This window comes from Opisthorchis viverrini, assembly GCF_000715545.1.
Source record: "Opisthorchis viverrini unplaced genomic scaffold opera_v5_21, whole genome shotgun sequence".
In the NCBI taxonomy this organism is placed as follows: Eukaryota; Metazoa; Platyhelminthes; class Trematoda; order Opisthorchiida; family Opisthorchiidae; genus Opisthorchis; species Opisthorchis viverrini.
In genome coordinates this window covers 1,424,003-1,442,209 of record NW_008751677.1, presented here as the reverse complement: position 1 = coordinate 1,442,209, position 18,207 = coordinate 1,424,003, and the positions used below count along the sequence as shown (strand labels likewise).

The window sequence follows — 18,207 nt, the reverse complement described above, 5'->3', positions numbered from 1 at the left end:
TGATAGACAGAATACAGCTCAAAATTTTTGAACACGAAACCTGCTTCTCAAAAGGGACGCACTTGGTCGGTTTCGGATCTTGTGCCACAGAGCAGGAATCAGTATTGAGTGACTGAAGTGCATTGAAAATTGCTTGCTCTTACGTACATTAGACCCCAAATACTTATCGTGGCAAGAATGGGTTCTGCATCTAATGAGAATAAACCACCAGCGATTGACTAGACGAACCAAGTCAAACCATGTGACGCACAAGTCGATTCAAAAAGGCAATGTTTATGCTGATAAATAGCCCACTCAGTTAAGTAAGTAAAAAGGTTACTTTTTGATGCAAAATATGCAATAAACTGTACCAGTGTCTCGGCCAATCTTTATTCCCCATCTGCCACCTAGAGATGTTTGTATTTCACAGAATTTATTGAAACTATCCAACACACATCGCGAAGTTTTGAAATGGGGATAGAAAATGCCCACGCGAGCTGCTTTACTTCCTTTTTCTTTTATGCCAAACACCACTGTACTCAAATTCAGCGCAATAAAACTCATTAAATATGATTTTCCAGTAGGTCATTATGGAGACGACAATGGTTTTTCGGTTTAAGCCTGCAATGTCAGCTCTCAGGACTCGGTCAAACAGAAGGTTTTCCAGCAATGCGATGGAGACTGGGAAGTTTGGCAAGTCACATTGGAAGTGTCGTATTTTTTTAAGGACAGGGAATTCGAGGTCCTAAAATGTGACACCGGGCTATTCTGCATCACACGCAACAGAAGAACACAAAACCGATTCGATTAAATTTGGCGTCAGTATCAGCTAATTTCGCGTGCGGTTGCTTCACTCATCAGAAATATCTTTCTATTTCCTCTACAACAGGTAACTTTGATTTGAACATTTCTGTCCTCAGCCCTCTAATTTCAGTTCTTGAAGCTAAAATGTGCGTACCCGCTTTGGAGAATTCCACCACGTACTAATAGTTTTTTGTTTTCTGGATGATTCTGATGATCATGAAGTTAGTGACACTGAGTGGACGATAGTTATTATGGACCCCTAATACTGTTAGCCTTAAAAGAAATTTCACTGCGGATTTTTCTTTGAGATTCACCACTTGAATTTAGTCGCACCCAGTTGAGGTTTGTTTCAATATTGCCAAGTGGCAAATTCAGATGGTTTGTTTCATATTGTTTCGATCGACAGCTGTCTATTAGGGAAGTCCTCATCAGTAGCGTTTATCAGTCACGGTTCAAAAGTTATTGTGATGCCACAACGTTTTTTGTCCTTTTTATCATATGAGCAAAATTTGTAACGTTTTTGTTTTTTAGCTAGGTCCTAATCACGTTAGACAGCTGTCTTGTATTTTACAGCTCCTGAGACTAAGGGAAGTAAAATGAATATTTTCGAGAAATACACTCATTTGCAAATCAATGTGGTTTTTCACGAGGGACTCGACTGAATCGCGCGTTCAAGTAGAACGCTAAATTGACCAAAACTCTGGGACTGCACCTAGCTGATGAACCGCAATAAGGGCAAAGTTGGCCGCGGGCTGTCGAAAGTTTTCAGTAACCTTTTGAGTAGTTTCCTTCATGAAAATATACTGCGATATCTCAAATACTGACTACTGAAGCATTAATTGGCCTGTGTGCAGCTCATTCAGTTGTAGAATGTCATAAACGAGAGTTCAGTTGAGTCTCTCATAGAAACCAAATTAATTTGAAAGTGAATGTATTTCTCGAACACAATGCAATTTGAGTTCAAGTAGATCATAAGATTGACGGAAACTTGGGAACCGCGCCTACCTGATGAGCGCCAGAGAGGGCAAAACCGGTTGGGGGGTGTCAAAGAGTTTTCAGCAAACTTGTCAATAGTTTCATTCGTGAAATCAACATTATTGTCCTTAATTGTAAGTATTTATGTATGCAGATACAATGATTGTGTTCCAACACGCAGTTGTAGCCCTATAAGTTATGAGAGCCATGCCTGTATGAAATGCCCAGCACAAGCAAAACCGGTAGTCGATACTTACAATCTTTCACAAACGCATAAACAGCGTCCTACTCGAAAAAATACTTCGACCTATTGGATATCGCTCCAAATGGAAAATGCAACTTTCTTTGTGAAAGACGTTTAGCTGAAAAATAATAAAAGAGGGGAACAGGCGTAAGATAATTCACTCAGCCGACAGCACCTGTGCGTTTATCTTTGTAGTGCCATATCCACTGGCTGAGTTTTTGTGATGCATTTTATCTACGATTATCAAAGATATCGCAAAGCCTCGGACGTGATGCGTGCCGAGTGAAAATCGTTCAACATTCCTCTTGATTTCTTGCGGATTTCAGCTTTGTTTGAATGGTTTGTACGTAGGATGAGATGTTATCTAATGAGTATGAAACTGAAACAATAAAAACAATCATAATTCTCAGCCTATATGAGATCGTTTCGTCCCATACGGCCACAAGAATATGCCCGCCACTGCTGTATCACTGTTGCGACCGCCGTAAAAATAATATGCATAACAACTTTAGTCTACAAAACTGTTTTCCGGAGTAAGCCCAACTTCTACGGGTTTTAGAAAAAAGTTATCTCTATTAGCGTTCAACGCTTCCTACCTATTGTGGTGTTCCTCGGAGCATATTTTTGCAGCGTCCACGAGGTGCGTTTTCACTGGCACGCGAAATACTCTCACCAGACACCTAAACGCGCAGTTTATGTATATCCCTGTTAGTTATGACGAAATCATGCCTTACTTTGAGTATATTGCACCCGAAATTCTACCATAGGCTGTATTTTGAACCAACAACACCACGAGGACATCCTTGCAGTTGTATCACGCCCCCCGAGGAGGTCAAATGTCACCCAAAACTATGCATCCGTTTTCCACTGAAATGGGCACGAGATATGCCTTGTTTTGAATTAAACATCTTTTTTAAACGCATGGCTTACAACAAATATTTTCGTAAAAACCGACTGGCCATCAGGACAACAGGTCGTCCGACTTTGATGATGGGAATCGCTTCAAACACAAAGTTGTCTTCACGGGTCAGTATATGCACGATAATAAAAGAAGATTCGATTTTATTTGTAATGTACTACTCATAAGGTTGCTGAAAATCCATCGACAGCCCACGACCAGTTTCGCCCTTCCTGGGGCTCATCAGGTAGGCGCAGTCCCCGGGTTTCCGTAAACCTTATGTTCTACTTGAAACCAAATTGCACGGAATTAGCGAATATACACTCATCTGCAATGTAATTTGGTTCTGAGAACATCATAAACGAGAGATTCAGCTGGGTTCCAGGTGAGTCTCTCGACGAAAGAACCAATTAGTTTGCAGATGAGTGTATATTCGCTAAGATTCGGTTTTATTTTAACACTATGCTAACGCTGTTACAGCTCTTTTTCAGGCAGCACAGACTAGTTTAACACCCCGGTTATAACAATTCACTGCCTGTCGCCGCACGTCGTTGACATGCCTGATTTCTAAACACGAGTTAGCCAACTGTATGGGCGGATGCTTGCAGGAGTGGTCGGATAGTGACGGTTTTTAGACGGTACCCCATTACGGTCAAATTTTTCCGATGAAATAAGCACAATAAAACTGCCGCCCGTTACTGGTACCCAACAACTTCCAGGCTCTGTTTGTTTTCATTTTACGGCAACACCAAGTAGTTTCCTTTCCGCCCAGACATGCGAATACAACTGACTCTACTCACCTACTAGTTGTGCGTTATTCACAGGTCCGCCCGTCTGACTCAGATTTCATTTCATACAATTGGTGCATGGATTTATTTACAGACATACACCTGGCGTATACTTATAACAATGAGAACGTATAGAGGAGCGCATTCAAACAGTACACAAGTGTAACATGGGTTTCCGTGATCCACGGGAGGTCTCTGACGACCCTCAGCATCGAACATTCATGCATTTGCCCGTTACATTCACCAAAGGCTGACTAAAATTGTCCCTGACAAAATACACAAGATGAGTTGGACCGAAAGATGTATGTCTAAGCCATGTTACATCTAATCCGAATCCATATGCAATGTGAAAAAAGGGTACAAATACTCGAGATAATTCTGGAGTGTACTCGTTAATACAAAACAGCTGTGTGGCACACACTCATCTGAATTCGATTCGAGCTCGCAGGATCGATATGTGTGGATTGGCTGAGTGCGGCTATTATGCGCCTTTGTCTGTTTGTATATCATATTGGAATTCATCCACACTATGTGGCATTGTGAGACGGCAAGATACAACGTGACTAACAGCGGGTGTGTGAGCACACAATGATTTGATGCTTATGGAGTTAGATGCAAGCTTACCCGGCTAGAGACACAGTCACGAAAATGCACAGGTACGCGACCAGCGTTATCACGTTCGCATGAAAACAGCGCGACAGGCAACAAGCACGTAAAATGTTAATACCCACGCACTGCAAGGTTGCACACACACGCACGGGTGCATTCCTCACATTGGTTTAGTAATCTCTGAATCTGGTCAAAGCAACAGACCAATCGGTGCGTAATGGGAATCGCAGATCACCAGGCAACGTCAAAGCGTAGTACAACGAAATACTGAAGGCAACATATTTTTTGCTAGATGATACCTTCGAAACCTTTGACATAGCATCATCGCACACATACCGTACCACGCCCAAACGCATCGATTGAACGCACTGTTGTGATGTTCTCTGACGAGAGGCTCCAATTTTGGCACAGCTATCTGGCAACGATTTGAGCTTCGCAAAAAGCCTGCTTCAGGTAAGTTACAGGTTGCTCGTTACTACAATGCTAGTTATCATACACGCAAAGCACTGTTTGGTGTTGTCGTGCGCGTGGTCTCATAAGTGTCCCCAAAGTTTGTCTAAAAGATCGATTTCCACCTATGAATCATTATCACGGATAGAGTGAACACGAACGTTTACGTTACAAAAAGTTATAAAGCGCAACGCTGTTGTAATCTGAGGGTCTTTCACCAGATCTGTTATCCATCCCTAATGTAAGTACCTATTATGCTAATGATCGACTACATAACGGGAAGTAAAAAGGGCCCCAATACTTAGTGCAGTTTTAGGAAAAACTAGGGCATCTTCCAAATGGCATTTTGAATTGAAGCGAGCTTTTTGCGTACATCAGGATAGCAGGGGTTTGCCATCTTTTACCCAAGTTTGATGGAACATTGATTAGTGCCCATTTGATTAGAGATCCTACTGTCACAAAAACGAAATTCCGCGTATCACATAAGTTTAGTCTCCTGATTACTTTAGAAGTTCTGAAGTTCGCAAGTTCATCTTGATTTGATCGCTCAAACAGGGTCTTTCACACTTGTATCGTTGCCTTGTTTGATGAATTAAGCTTCGCGAGGATACCATCCGCTAAATATCGGTAAAAGCAGGATCGAGTGTGAAGCACTCAAAAAGCTGTGCTTCTACTAACCATTAACCACCCCATGTGGACATTATTTTAATCACCTGAGAACGTGCGTCCTTTTTCTTTGCTTTTGATACTGCCAAACGTGACTTAGTGTATAAAGATTCATACACCATGCAGCCATAAACCAAGATGCGTTATTTTGAAAATAAAATGTTATTTTTTAATTCCTTGAATGCTGTGTATTTTCAGTAGTAACCAACTTTCCAAAAATAAACTTGTTTACCCTTATTGTTCCGCCGCTGCAACGCGCAGAATGACAGGACAAATTTAGAACACTTTGTAGGCAGCTAAAAGCTTGGTTACTGTGCAACTGGCTCAGTGGTTTTTTGCATGATCTAGACAGATCATTTGTGAAAAAAACGTGGCCAGTGCGAAACGGTCGTTTTCGCCTCCCTTAGAAGAGGAGGCGGATTGGATCAAAGACACAGAGTACATCAAAACCCATCAGCGTGGAAGTTTCATCTAGAAAGAATCCGATAACCTAAACCTTTGAATATAATCGTCTCTCAGTTGAAAAGGGATGGAACAACGAATCGGACTAGGTATTTTACTAGTGAAAAAAGGCAGGTATCGAACGCGCGAAAGGTTGCAAACAATGACATGAAATGCAGGTTAACAGTAATTCCTACGATGTTATGCAAGTCGCTCGAACAAGCGTGGATGCAATCGCAAAATTCACAATGTCCTGTCACGTGTGAAGGTTATTATGATTGACTAATTGAGTCGATGCAACGAAAGCCAAATTCATCATGCTAGCTCTGCACGGTTGGTGGACAAAGTTGCCTCGTGACAAAGAATGATAATGATTATTGCTATGAGTAAACTTGATGGCTCACGAAGATTAAACAACAGGTCAAGAAATGTCAAATATGCATTTACAGAAATTAGGTTGCTGGCTTTATCTAAGTTAATTGATGGTTGCTTTTTTGCATAAAAGGTGTGATCCAAAAGTGGAGCCACGGTAGTCAGAACATTACTGTGCCCTTAAATGCAATCAGATGCGAAATTCACTTTCCAATCCATCGTTCAGTTTTCCGTCCATCTACAATTTAAAAAAAGCATATTGATGATGGTCTCTCGTTTTCCGGACTAAGCTCCAGCATGCCGCTTTATTCTGTATTCAAAATGACACTTAGCTCGCCTGCTGTATCCAGATCAGTGGGTACAGCCCTTGAATATCTCGCTGAAGCCGCAAGCCATCCAGATGCTCAACATTAGCTCAAAAGCTGTGTTAGTCGCAGTAACCAACTCTACTCTATCCACTGTACAACTTCTGTGTGGCGGTGTATCGATAAACGCGTACTTAATGGTAGTTGTGGAGATTCATGTCCATGTTGTCTTTAAAAACTGGGATTGGCTCAAGCAATGTCATAGCACGCTTGAGGTATGTTCTACAGGACATATTCTTTGAAGACGGCACAAGTGTTAAAAGTATGTGGTCTAGGTAAAGCTAACTTATAATTCGTGGTAATAAGAAGTAAATTAGTAAATTGTGCAAAGCACGTTCAGCTGTGTAACTCTCCCGGTGCCTAGCTGCCAGGCCATCCGTAGGCTACCTGGGATACTGCCAGGTTGCCCAAGCCTAGACAGGGGAAGTCGAGAAGAAGAGGTTGGGTTCGAATCACGCACCCTCCGGTCGCTAAATTCGCGCTGTACCCAATTGGGCAATCCCGCTCCTTGTGCGACGTCTTATTCTGCTCAGGGCTACCGGACATTTGGGTTGTTGAGCTATGGAGGTTGAAAGGTATCAACAGAAAAATCTTGAATACACGAAAAGAACTCGAATAACCGTTTGAAAATGTTTCGTCCATTCGAAGGAATATACCTGGAAAGAATTTTTCAAAGAGTGGAGGCTTCTCCCGGGGTTTCATACTAAAAGCAGAGATATATGCTAGTTCCTTACACCGGCTCCTCTCGGACCATATTCCTGCATTGTGCTTCTTTTAGGTATTTGCTCTTATATATCACAATTCAGATGATTGAAAGACTGGATGGAGATTTAGTTGAGTCTGCTTTACCGTTGGTGTTGCACCATTTTAGGTGACGTTTCGACAGTTAACTAAGCAAAACGCCAGATGTAACTCAAATGAACGTAATCTCCGATCAACTTCATTAGTTTTGTGATGTCGCGGATGTTCCCGATGCAAAACTCAAAAAAGTTAATTCGCATCAACTTATCAAACATGGTTCCACAAGAGAAATAATTTAAGCACGGCTGTAGATGACCCCACGATCATGCTGGCTCACCCATATATATGCATGTTTTTGAATTTATCTCTATTGAATCATGTACGTCCCCTACCAGATTCTTGACTGTCTTGTCCACAGAGAAGCTAATTAATCATTTTGCGTTCACTAAAAGGTTTTGACTTTTTTCAAACACACAGTCTAAATTCGACCATGTCCAGACAATAGTCGCCGGATTCTGTCAGCCTGTCTTGATGTCTCAAGCTTGACTTTATGGGATGGTGTTGTTCAGATAACTAAAATGTTCCCTGTGACCACATGGTCTGCAGAAAAATAAACCAGATGCAAAAGAGATGCATTTATTAAAACGTACTGGCAATAGCAATATTATTGTCTGTAACATACTCGCTGCGCAACTCATAACGTCTATTTGGAATACATTTATTGTATAATATTGCTAGCCCTTAGCTTCGCGGAGATCCTCAAACCTTTGTTTTGGGTCCTTTAGTTAATAAGTCCACCATTTTGGAGACAAATGTCAAAATCTTTATGGTGGCAAAGCCTGTTTTGACTTTTCAATTAGGTACTCGCTTCCGTTTTCCTGATGTGCAACAAATGACTATGAACATATGTCCAAAGTTTTGGGAGATTTTTTTCTTCTGTGCACAAAACAAGAAGTTGCTCCTGCCGTGCGATCTTGCAGGTACAACAGCATTTCACCTTACACGAGATAACTAGGTAAGAACAGGTCTACTAGCATTTATCTGTCACAAGTATCACCTATGAAATCAGGAAATGTTACAGCTGCAGGCAGTTGAGAACTAAGTAGCACTTGAATCAGGTTAAGCATAAGTTATGTTCGTTTGAAGATTCTATTGAATTCCTGTCCTTAGCCTCACTGTAAAGTAACAGCTGTTTGTTCAAAAAACAATAAAAGCAAATGTGGTTGAGTACAGCTCAAATTCCATCACATGGCACCACAAAATGCTATGGCCAATCAACATAATGATTTTACGGGTTGTGATCGATGCCCACGGCTAGGAATGGCTTTCAAAGCTGCTTAAAGAAATTGGCGCCTCTACATTTGAAGTATGACAAAGGTGGTTTTTTTAAGAGCGTGCTGAACTAAATTTTGTGAACTTGTGAAGGTGATATGTAACCAAACGACTTAAGGCAGCAAGACAAGTTGAGGAAACGTCTTGGTGGCCATCATTGGCAGTGAGCGCCGGTGTCGAAATAAAATATCTATCCAGTTTTCGTCATATTATTTTGAATTTGCTATTGTGGCACGTTTAAAAAGGGAAAGTCTCAGAATGTGGTAAACCCATCGAAGAGAGGTAACACGAGAGCCAAAGCGCCTTTCTTTGTTTTCCTTACATCTTGTTTGAATCGTTTGGTCTCCGGTGTCAATTCATGAAGTTACGAAAGACTCCACAAAATGTTAGTGAAGGGTCCCAAGTAAGGAAATCCATATATCTCTAGGTTCAAGTGTCTTTTGCTGTTTTTAACCATAGAATGCTCGACGTCTTGGTTAACTGAAAAAATTGCTCACTCATGCTTGTGGAATTTTTCATGATTTAATCCGGATTTAAGGTCTTTTCGAAGCTAATAATTAGTTCACCTTTGTGTTCCTGGGTGACATCAATCTGGAACCCATATAAACTAAAATGTTTACCTGAAGAACGCATTTAGTTGAATTCTTGGACACTGGCCAGTCCGCGGCCGATTGGGGTTGAGCGGAAGGCTACCTCTGAATAAAGCATTGCGGGATCGCTTTGGCAGTAAGTTACGCTTATACGATTAGGATCTAGCAGAATAGTTTTACACCTGAAATCTTTGCTGGTGAACAAAAGCCTCGAGACTAGCTATCGCGTAAAACCCAAGTTGATCAAGTCCAAACCCTGGTTGTTATGTTTATTTTTTTGTCTGATATCCACCTGATTCTCGTTGCACTTGACCATGAAACTACCATGACAGTAACACTAACTGAACATGTTGGTCAGGATACCGTTTTTTTCAACCAGATCGAGAATTTAAGGCCGGTCTAACATTGTGCCATTCGCATTGTTGTCGATTTTTCTTTGCGTCTATTCTGCAGAATGCTGACTGAATACCGATATGCATTACAAAAGTGTAAATTCACAGTGGAAAACAGCTTTTCAAAGACACCGTTTCTTTCACACATCCCTAAATTTTAACTTTTATCACCAAGGCTTTCCACAAAAGCATACCAGTGGAGAATTGCCCGAGATAAATATGATTTTGTCAAGAGCCATTAAAAACGTTCAATATGGTTCCTATAGTCAGAATTTACGAGTCAAAGCATAAAAAGAGCTGACCCAGATGTCAGCATGATTATAACATCCAGTAATATGACAGAAATCGTCCCGCTGGTTCAGTCGAGTCTGCAAACTACGCAGGAATACCTGGCGCTCAATCCATCTGGTTGGATTTGGGAAAGACCTGGACTCAAATACTTGTATGGGCAGTCTATGGAGTTCTGATTCGGGATAGAATGTGTTAAGAATATCAGACAGGAAATAACTTGTGTGAGCTGTGGTTAGGTGCAATATCTTCGACAGGGAGGACACTTTAGATTTCATTAATACGAAAATCTCACAGATGGAATGCTTTCAGCAGTGTTTAATCTGTTTTGGAGTGAACTTAATTTATAGCTTTTTCGTAAATATGAAATAATAAATTGTATTTCCAAGCCCACAAAAAATGGGTCGTAGTGACGCTCAACTATTATGTATCTTTGTCCTTTCATTTGGATAAAAAACGAACGGTTCACTCTACGTGAACCTTCAGTGGAGAAAAACCATGTATTGTCAGAAATGACAGTAAACTAAGATAAAATATGGCGTAAACAAATGTTTGAAGGAGCTTAAAATTTATCCAGTGGGCTTTAAGACAAGTTGAAGCCAGTCATACGATTACTAAATGACGATTATGGCTCATTTACAAATAAGTTTGTGACCCCTGACTTCATCCACTGCAGGGGAGCATTGTTCGATGCGATTCGCTTCAACGTGCAAAACGCGACCTAGGCTGTTTGACACTGCAAACATTCTGGACTGAAGTTTCATTGATCAACTGTGAGGAACTGTCATATCTCACAAAGCACCGTCACATTTCTACGTTCGTTTTAAAGTCTAAATGTGCGCCAATCAATCAACCATATTAAAGATCGTCCATATCCGATATGTGTTGCGTATTTATAACAAGCAAAGAGGGCACATGATCTCCATCCGGCACTGGAGAAGCCATGTCACCACGAGGCTCACCAAGCGTTTATTTCTGAGGTATGGACCAAAACGCAGATTAAACCTTAGTCATAAGATGATTTTTTCCAGGCGTTCGGTATTCAAAAATCATGGCAAGATTCCAAACTTCCATGCTACAAATATCTGTAGCAACTCGCACTTTGCACACACGGCTAAAGAATATAAATTTGATTTTGATCTAAATGGAATCATGGTAATCATTTGAAAAAACGCTTGAAACAGATAAAGCAGTTGTTGTTTTCAAAAACTGCTGTAAACCATCGGTAGATGTGTTGCTATGTAACGTGATTTTTGACTTAATATCAATGTACACAAACATCCCCAGCCCAGATGATCTGGGGGTAAAAGAGAGGTTGTTACATGCAGACATGACACCTGAGGAAAGGTTATAGCTCTCGGTGGGTGAAATAGTTGAGGGCGAAGAGTGTGTGAATATAGATCAGTTTGTAGTCGACACAACTGTCGAATCACAAGGAGAAGCTCCTGCAGTGGGATCTCCAGTATCCTCAATGTTGGCTAATATTTTTATGGGGAAATTCAAACGAATGGCTTCGGCCGGATATCATTTTCCATTTTTGACGTTATATTGACGATACATTTGTTGTAATCGAACGAGATAGCATGAACAAATTCCACGGTTATCTCAATAGTTTAAGTCGACAAATCAAGTTTAGCATGACGATAGAGTCGATCCCGGGCATATTACACTTTCTGAATTATATAACACGTGGGTGGTGGAAAATTAAAAACTGTTATATACCAGAAACCAACAGGAACAGAAACCGTCTTAAACTACTCATCAGCACACCCAAAGTTCGCGTACGCCAGTATGGTCTCATCGAATTTTACGGGAGTCAGGGAGCTACGCAAGGAGAGATCGACAGAACAGCAGTTCAAACCGGGAGCGCTAACAGACGTCTAAATCAGGATAATCAGTGAGTTTGATTAAGCGTCAACTAAGAATGATATTGTCCCCGGTATTCAGACACAGCAATGAGTGGATTGGTGCAGCAGTCACTGCATATAAAGCAGGAACAATGTGGATCATTCGGGCATTGCTGAATTTAACCAGCATTCGATTAGCTTCCCAGGAGGGAAAAACACCACGCTCATTATTGGGGCAATGAAAAGTTTCCCTCCATGTTGAGGGGACTAAAGACCATTCCTATAAATTTAACTGCAACGATTACACTAAGGTTTGCACAGGACAAAGTGGCAGGGAATTGCACACCAGAAATGGTGAGGATAAATGAGGATAAACAGACCACTATGTAATGCGGAAGATTATTAAACACTAATCAAGGAATCATCGATGGTGCTGCACGAGTTTGATACAGGACGGAATAGATCTCAGGAATGTGAAAGTGTTAAGACGGGGACTGCGATTCACACCAGCTGGTAGCCCAGTTGGTGAAATTTACCAAGCATCACAGTGTGAACAGAATCGAGGGTGTGGAACTGGCAAGCTTAAGGAAAGCGGTCTTAGATAAACCGAGTTGACACGCGACTGTGTGTGGTTGTCAATGGACGTAGAATCATTAGCAAAAACAGAAGGTGGGGGGTGGAAATCCAAACCCGACCAAAGGTCACCGAATCCCCCTCCCTTACACAACCGTCACAGCATTAGCTCATCCACGCAGAGGGAGAGAAAGTGCGAGCGACCTTCCAGAGCGATCATCACCTGAATCGAGACGTATCAACGAACGCACAAATTTCATCCCCTTGATTGTTAAAAAACGTGTGCAGATCGGTCGCGAAGCTTGGCGAAAGCGTCATCAACTATCTAGTCAACAATCAATGTATTAGTGACCGATTTCGCAATGTTTTGCGATCAGTTATGTGGTCTGGTCGATGCCTGTGAAAACAATCGAAGCGGTGAAAGCGGACCACTGGGTGTAGTTTATATCAGTCATGCTGAAATTGGAAGTAGAATAACATCTTTTTGTCATTTAGAACTATCTGGAAATTCCTCTGAAGGCTTCCATTCACATTGAGATAAAAACAGATTAACTGTTGACAAATTACGATGCATAGATTCTGTTCGCACAGATACGTTTATATTCCTGCATTCTTGGCAGCTACTAATATGAGTTTTCTTAATTCTTGCCATAGCTGACAACTGAAATGCATAATTCTTCATTTCAAATTTTCATCAACTCAGTGCAATAAACCAGCAAGTGCACCGGGTGTCCCTAAATAGTTTTACAACCCTAAGGACGTAAACGAAGCCAGCTTGCAGTTGTCTAAACATGTGTGCATGATAAAATAGTTTTTCTCAAATCGTAGTTGGTCCTGGTGGGTGATGCGTATACATGGATAAATAACGAAAGGATAGGAATTTGGAGCATCATGTTCGTAAAAATCATCACATATGGTCTCTGAAATCTACCACCTTGCAAATACTGATAACATTACCTCCTAATTAGAAGATATGTAGTGAACTGAAGACATTCGTTTTATCCATTCTTGAGGCGGGCTAAGAAAAAGAAAGAAAATGTAGGCGGTAAGATGTATTTTGGAAACAGAATTGTTGGTTTTTTACGGATGGAGAAATTGTCACCCGCCTCTCACCTTGTCTACTAACCATACCTTGTATGCCACAACAGATTTCGCAGTGTGTTGTGCAAATCCTGGAAGGTGCTGGATCATTTTGCACGACGAAATCCCTTTCTACCTCATCTTGCGTGACCTTATATCAGAGAGAGTTTCCGAACGACAAATAGTACTGAAGTCACCCAATTAAACATGCTGCAACTGCGACGACCCTCTTAGGTCACATCCTGGAAGCCGGACTTTTGACTGCAATTCAGATTCACGGTGATAGTCTCGAAGAGAATATGCTGCATCAGGCGGCCGGTTACATGTTAACGGCATAAGACGATTAACTCCCCTTATCAGCGAAGAGTTTAGGGAAGTGTTTTGGAATGTAGGTAGCTCGGGTGTGCTGCTTGGTTGTTGGTCTGTTCGCCGAGCTTGGCAGTTGGGTTGCAAACGTTTCATTGAGGTGACATCAGTGCATGGTTGAGTGGGTGAATTCCTCCTCTTCTGCCTCCTCTTCTCCTCCTCTTCTGCATCTAAACAGTATCTGGTAGTTCTAAAAGCGGTCTTCACGAAGTCTCATTGGCCTTCTGTGAATCTGACGTGGTCTCTGGTTGGTTCGTTGGGCGCATTCACTTCGGCAGTTCTGTTTGTGGTTATTCCCTTGTGATTCGGCCGTTTCCTTCTCGCTTTGTGGTGTGATTTTAGGGAAGTCTTTGGTTAATGTTCCGTGCTATCATGGACATTCCGATATAAAGTGCTTCCATTCCATTCCATTTGTTAAAATCACGTAAAATATGGCATTACTACAATTGTACCTAAGGTTAATGAGTCACACGGACTGATTATCACTGGTCTTTTCGTTAATTAAAGCAGAGGAAAAGCATTTTATCGTAACATCTTAGTTCTAAAAGACTTTTCTGACAGTTCCAAATTTCCTGTCTTATCAAATTGTTGCTATTTCCTTTTCTCATGATCCACAGCCTGGAGGTCGGTTTACAAAGAATGATTTCCACTCATCTATCACAGGTGAGAAAAAGTGCAATTCTTCAAACGGTGGACAACAAGAAATTCCAAAGCTACCTAACAAAAACATCATCGTTTCAACACGCACCACCGAAATAATAATCGTTAACGTCAAAAGGCACTCTGTTCGTTCGGGTGCCGTTCAACTAGTCAGGTATTTGTACATAAGTTGAACGTCAAGTCTAACTGTGTGTGCCGTCGAATCTGTCTTCTCTGTAAAACATGTGGAAAACACGACTATCGTCATTTGTGCTTGGATCAAAGACATTTCTTGTAGTTTTTCCTATTTTTCACTTATTGTGCTCCTTCTGTGCATCGGAAAAGCAAACATCAACTGGTGTGCTCAAAAATGCGACCCTGACATCCACAACGGCATTGAATCGCCCGTCGGAAAGTCTACCAGTAGATCGAGATATTCAGGACTCTGCCACTTTGGACATGGAGTTGAACGCAGAGGCAGTTGTTCAAAAATTTCCAGAGACTGCAATTATCTCTTCTTGGAAATTAACAGACTATCGAGTTTTGTACATAGAAGGTAAGTCTGAATTGTTCACTGGTCATATACTTGTTGGCAGTTGTCACAAAGTTACTTATTCTACATGCTGCTATATACAGAGCTCACTTTTCTACATAGGTTCAACCAGGCAACATAACCAGGTCAAGGGCTGAATGAAACAACAATATATTCGCCTAAACCACAGTACCGTTGTCAATCACACTGATGACGCAATTGGCGAAGCTGGACTGAATAAAGGCACGCTTAATTAGGTACTTTAATCTCTGCAGCAGATTCACGCAAATTCTCTTCCATTTAAAACCACATTGCTTCACGGTGCGAGCACAGGTTAGCATGATATCGATACAGGACTTAATCGATCTGTTTTTTGCTTCACAGGTGCGTCATTCCTTAACCATGCGAGCACGTGCTTTCTTGTTTTGTTCTGTTTGGAATCTCAGCCCTGTAACAATTCCTGAGTTGCAACGACAAATGAGATCTATTCACAAGTGTTGAGATAGCTCATTTCGCTATTCCCTATCAGTGTACTATTTTGTCTCCGTTTTGATTGCATTGGCTTCCACATCATTTTGCTCGTGTGCACCAAATTGAAGAAGAAGGCAAAGGTTGAGCTTTGTCCCGGTGGTCTTCTCTATCTGATCAGAACCAACAAGCGAAACATTCGCAACCCATTAAGCAAATGTTCCTGCGCTTGAATTCATGCCTTCTGCTAAAGGTCAAACTCGATTAGACGGTTATCATGTCTACTGAAGGCAGAGGGAAGGGCTCAATATTTTAGCTGTTGTTGCAGTAAGGTGAGCAAAAATTATTTAAATCATGCCACCTGGGGATTACATCAATGGGCTCTGGTTTTCAAATCACCACAGTCTGAGCACAAAACGTAGCCAACGAAGGGAGATACGTCTGACTTGTGTGGTGATAGCAAGATTGTGATTCCCGGACATCGAATTATTGAAATTGGATGCTTGCAAGTGTGTAGTGACTAATTGTCCAGTGGTGAATGAACGAAGTTTGGTGAAGATGAAGTTGCAATTGTTCGGTCATTTCTGTGTGGCGAATCAAGCCAGGCTATCAGACGGTCTGGGGCACAAATGAGTCACACGGAATAGTGTAGTTTCAGCAAGCAGCACTGCCAACATATATGAAGCCTCTCCTACCAAAAAAATTGTTCTACGAAACTCATCTGTCTATAGATCTACAGTCCTATAGGTCTAACTAAATGAAATTGTTTATTCTATTCAAGGAAGCGGAAATCCCTTTACCTATCAGCTTAATAAATGACGACATAATGATAGGCGTTACAGTCAGTTATCCATCTTTAAGAAGTTACTTACTTCGAATGACTTAGTCTTTGTTTTTTAGAAATAGTATAGTAGTCAAACCAATTATTTATTTTAAATAAAAAAAACATAAACCGTCGCACTAAGTGGATCAGCTAGATACTGGTTCTAACTCTACCGCTGATCTTTTGGCCGTGCTGGCTAGTAACTTTCTTGACTGCATACTTTTAGATAGGTTTAGCCTACTCCATCATACACAATAGTTAAACTGGTGTTTAACACATCTTTGTCTGAAGGTACACTAGAAACGTTCGCAGTAACAGTCTTGCTACGCTTCGTAATCACGAACAGTACTTTATCCATGTTTGACTTTCCTATAAGGTAATAAATCGAAATGGGTAACTTTTACCACACCAGTCATCGTTTGTTGACACATTATCCGCCTACCAATGAATCAATAAACAGGAACGAGCAACGCTCCGACTCCTTTATTGTTACGCCCTAAGTATTTCCTGCCTCACTTATTAATCACTCCCATTTTAGATTCCAGCTGCAGACACAACAGCCCAGAGGGTTAACGGCTGTACACTGTACTCATGCCCAGTTTTCTGTATCACATTCTCTAACACGCGAACTCTTAGGTGAATTAGTCAGCAAGATGTCGCCGCGCACACTATGCATAATTTGTCATTGATATTTCCTGCATTCCTGAAGCTGGAATACAAAATTCAGTTGCAATAAGGTGGCGGTGTTTGCTACTGATTTGTTGATGTGATAACAAATCTTTCCAATTGGAACGTGAATAGCGAAAACAAATAAAGTGGGATGTTTTTGGCAAGAGCCGGGCAGTTTTGTCAGCGTAATTGCGCAATCGTCATCCAGAACAACAGATACCTTGATTCATTAATTCAAACCAACTAGGGTTGGTAACTTACTTCCTGAATAATGATAAATGACGCATGTTACTTTGTTCTCCTCATTTCATGGGTGATGAGAACAACTAGACGTCTCCATCAATGTGATATAACAGTGTAAGCGTGAGTAGTTTCCTGTATGAAAATATACTGCGATATCTCGAATATCGTGCCAACTGAATCACGAGGCGGCCTGTGTGCAGCACATTTAGCTGGAGGACATCATAAACGAGAGATTCAATTGAGTCACCCGTGAAAACCAAATTGAATTGCAGATGAGTGTATTTCTCGATAACAGTGTTATAGTTTGCATTCAGTAGGTTAAGACACAAAGAATTCACGGTAGCCCAATTGAGGGAATCCTTAAGAATTTCTGATGAGCGTAAATGAATCCACTCAGGTTTTCTAAATATGCAAACTCGACAAATCATGGTCTAAATCTGTTTCCAAAAAAAGACCGTCTGGCATTTGAAAGAAGCATTTTTCTACAGTAATAATATAAAAGTATAGAACAATGTCTCAACCCTCACAAGAACGCAAAATTAAATGATCATTCAAAGCATAAATCTTCTACATTGAGGTAGGAGAATAGAAATGTCGTATAGTAGATTTTTTCTCGCTTTCTTTAATAATGGATCATAAATTTTGTACGGCAATACCCAAGACATTATTCCAGGAAGGGAGACAAGCGAACTCTCACGGGTCTAATTGTTGCGGAGGGGCTTGTGTTAATTCCAGTTTGCACATCCACGCCAACTCATCATCGTGTCTTATTCTATGACAGCTCGCTACGGTTGTGTCATTCTAAGGGACTTCTTGATGTATTGTTCAGCTTTGGTTTGTGAAAGTACTATGCGGGTCCTGTCAATACAGGACAGCATTACAGCTGCACGTAGGCTGGTAGATGAAATAAGAAGTAAGATATTAGCATTCGCCTTGTTCACCAGACTCACCTCAAATATCGTTGAATCTATGTGCACAAGATGGGAAAGGGCATAACTAAACACTGAAATGGACTTTACCGATGATCTATACG

At 41.1% G+C, this 18,207-nt stretch overlaps 1 protein-coding gene across 1 annotated transcript in view; it reads left to right on the top strand.

The window, feature by feature from the left end:
* Positions 1–4,459: 4,459 nt before the first annotated feature.
* T265_01892 (hypothetical protein) overlaps positions 4,460–18,207 on the top strand; it is a gene marked incomplete at both ends in the record, with an annotated part of 48,083 nt that continues 34,335 nt past the window's right edge. Inside the window, 2 exons of the mRNA XM_009166018.1 lie at positions 4,460–4,750; positions 14,418–14,995. Coding sequence (XP_009164282.1) covers positions 14,683–14,995 — 313 coding nt within the window. The remainder of the gene's footprint in view (positions 4,751–14,417; positions 14,996–18,207) is intronic.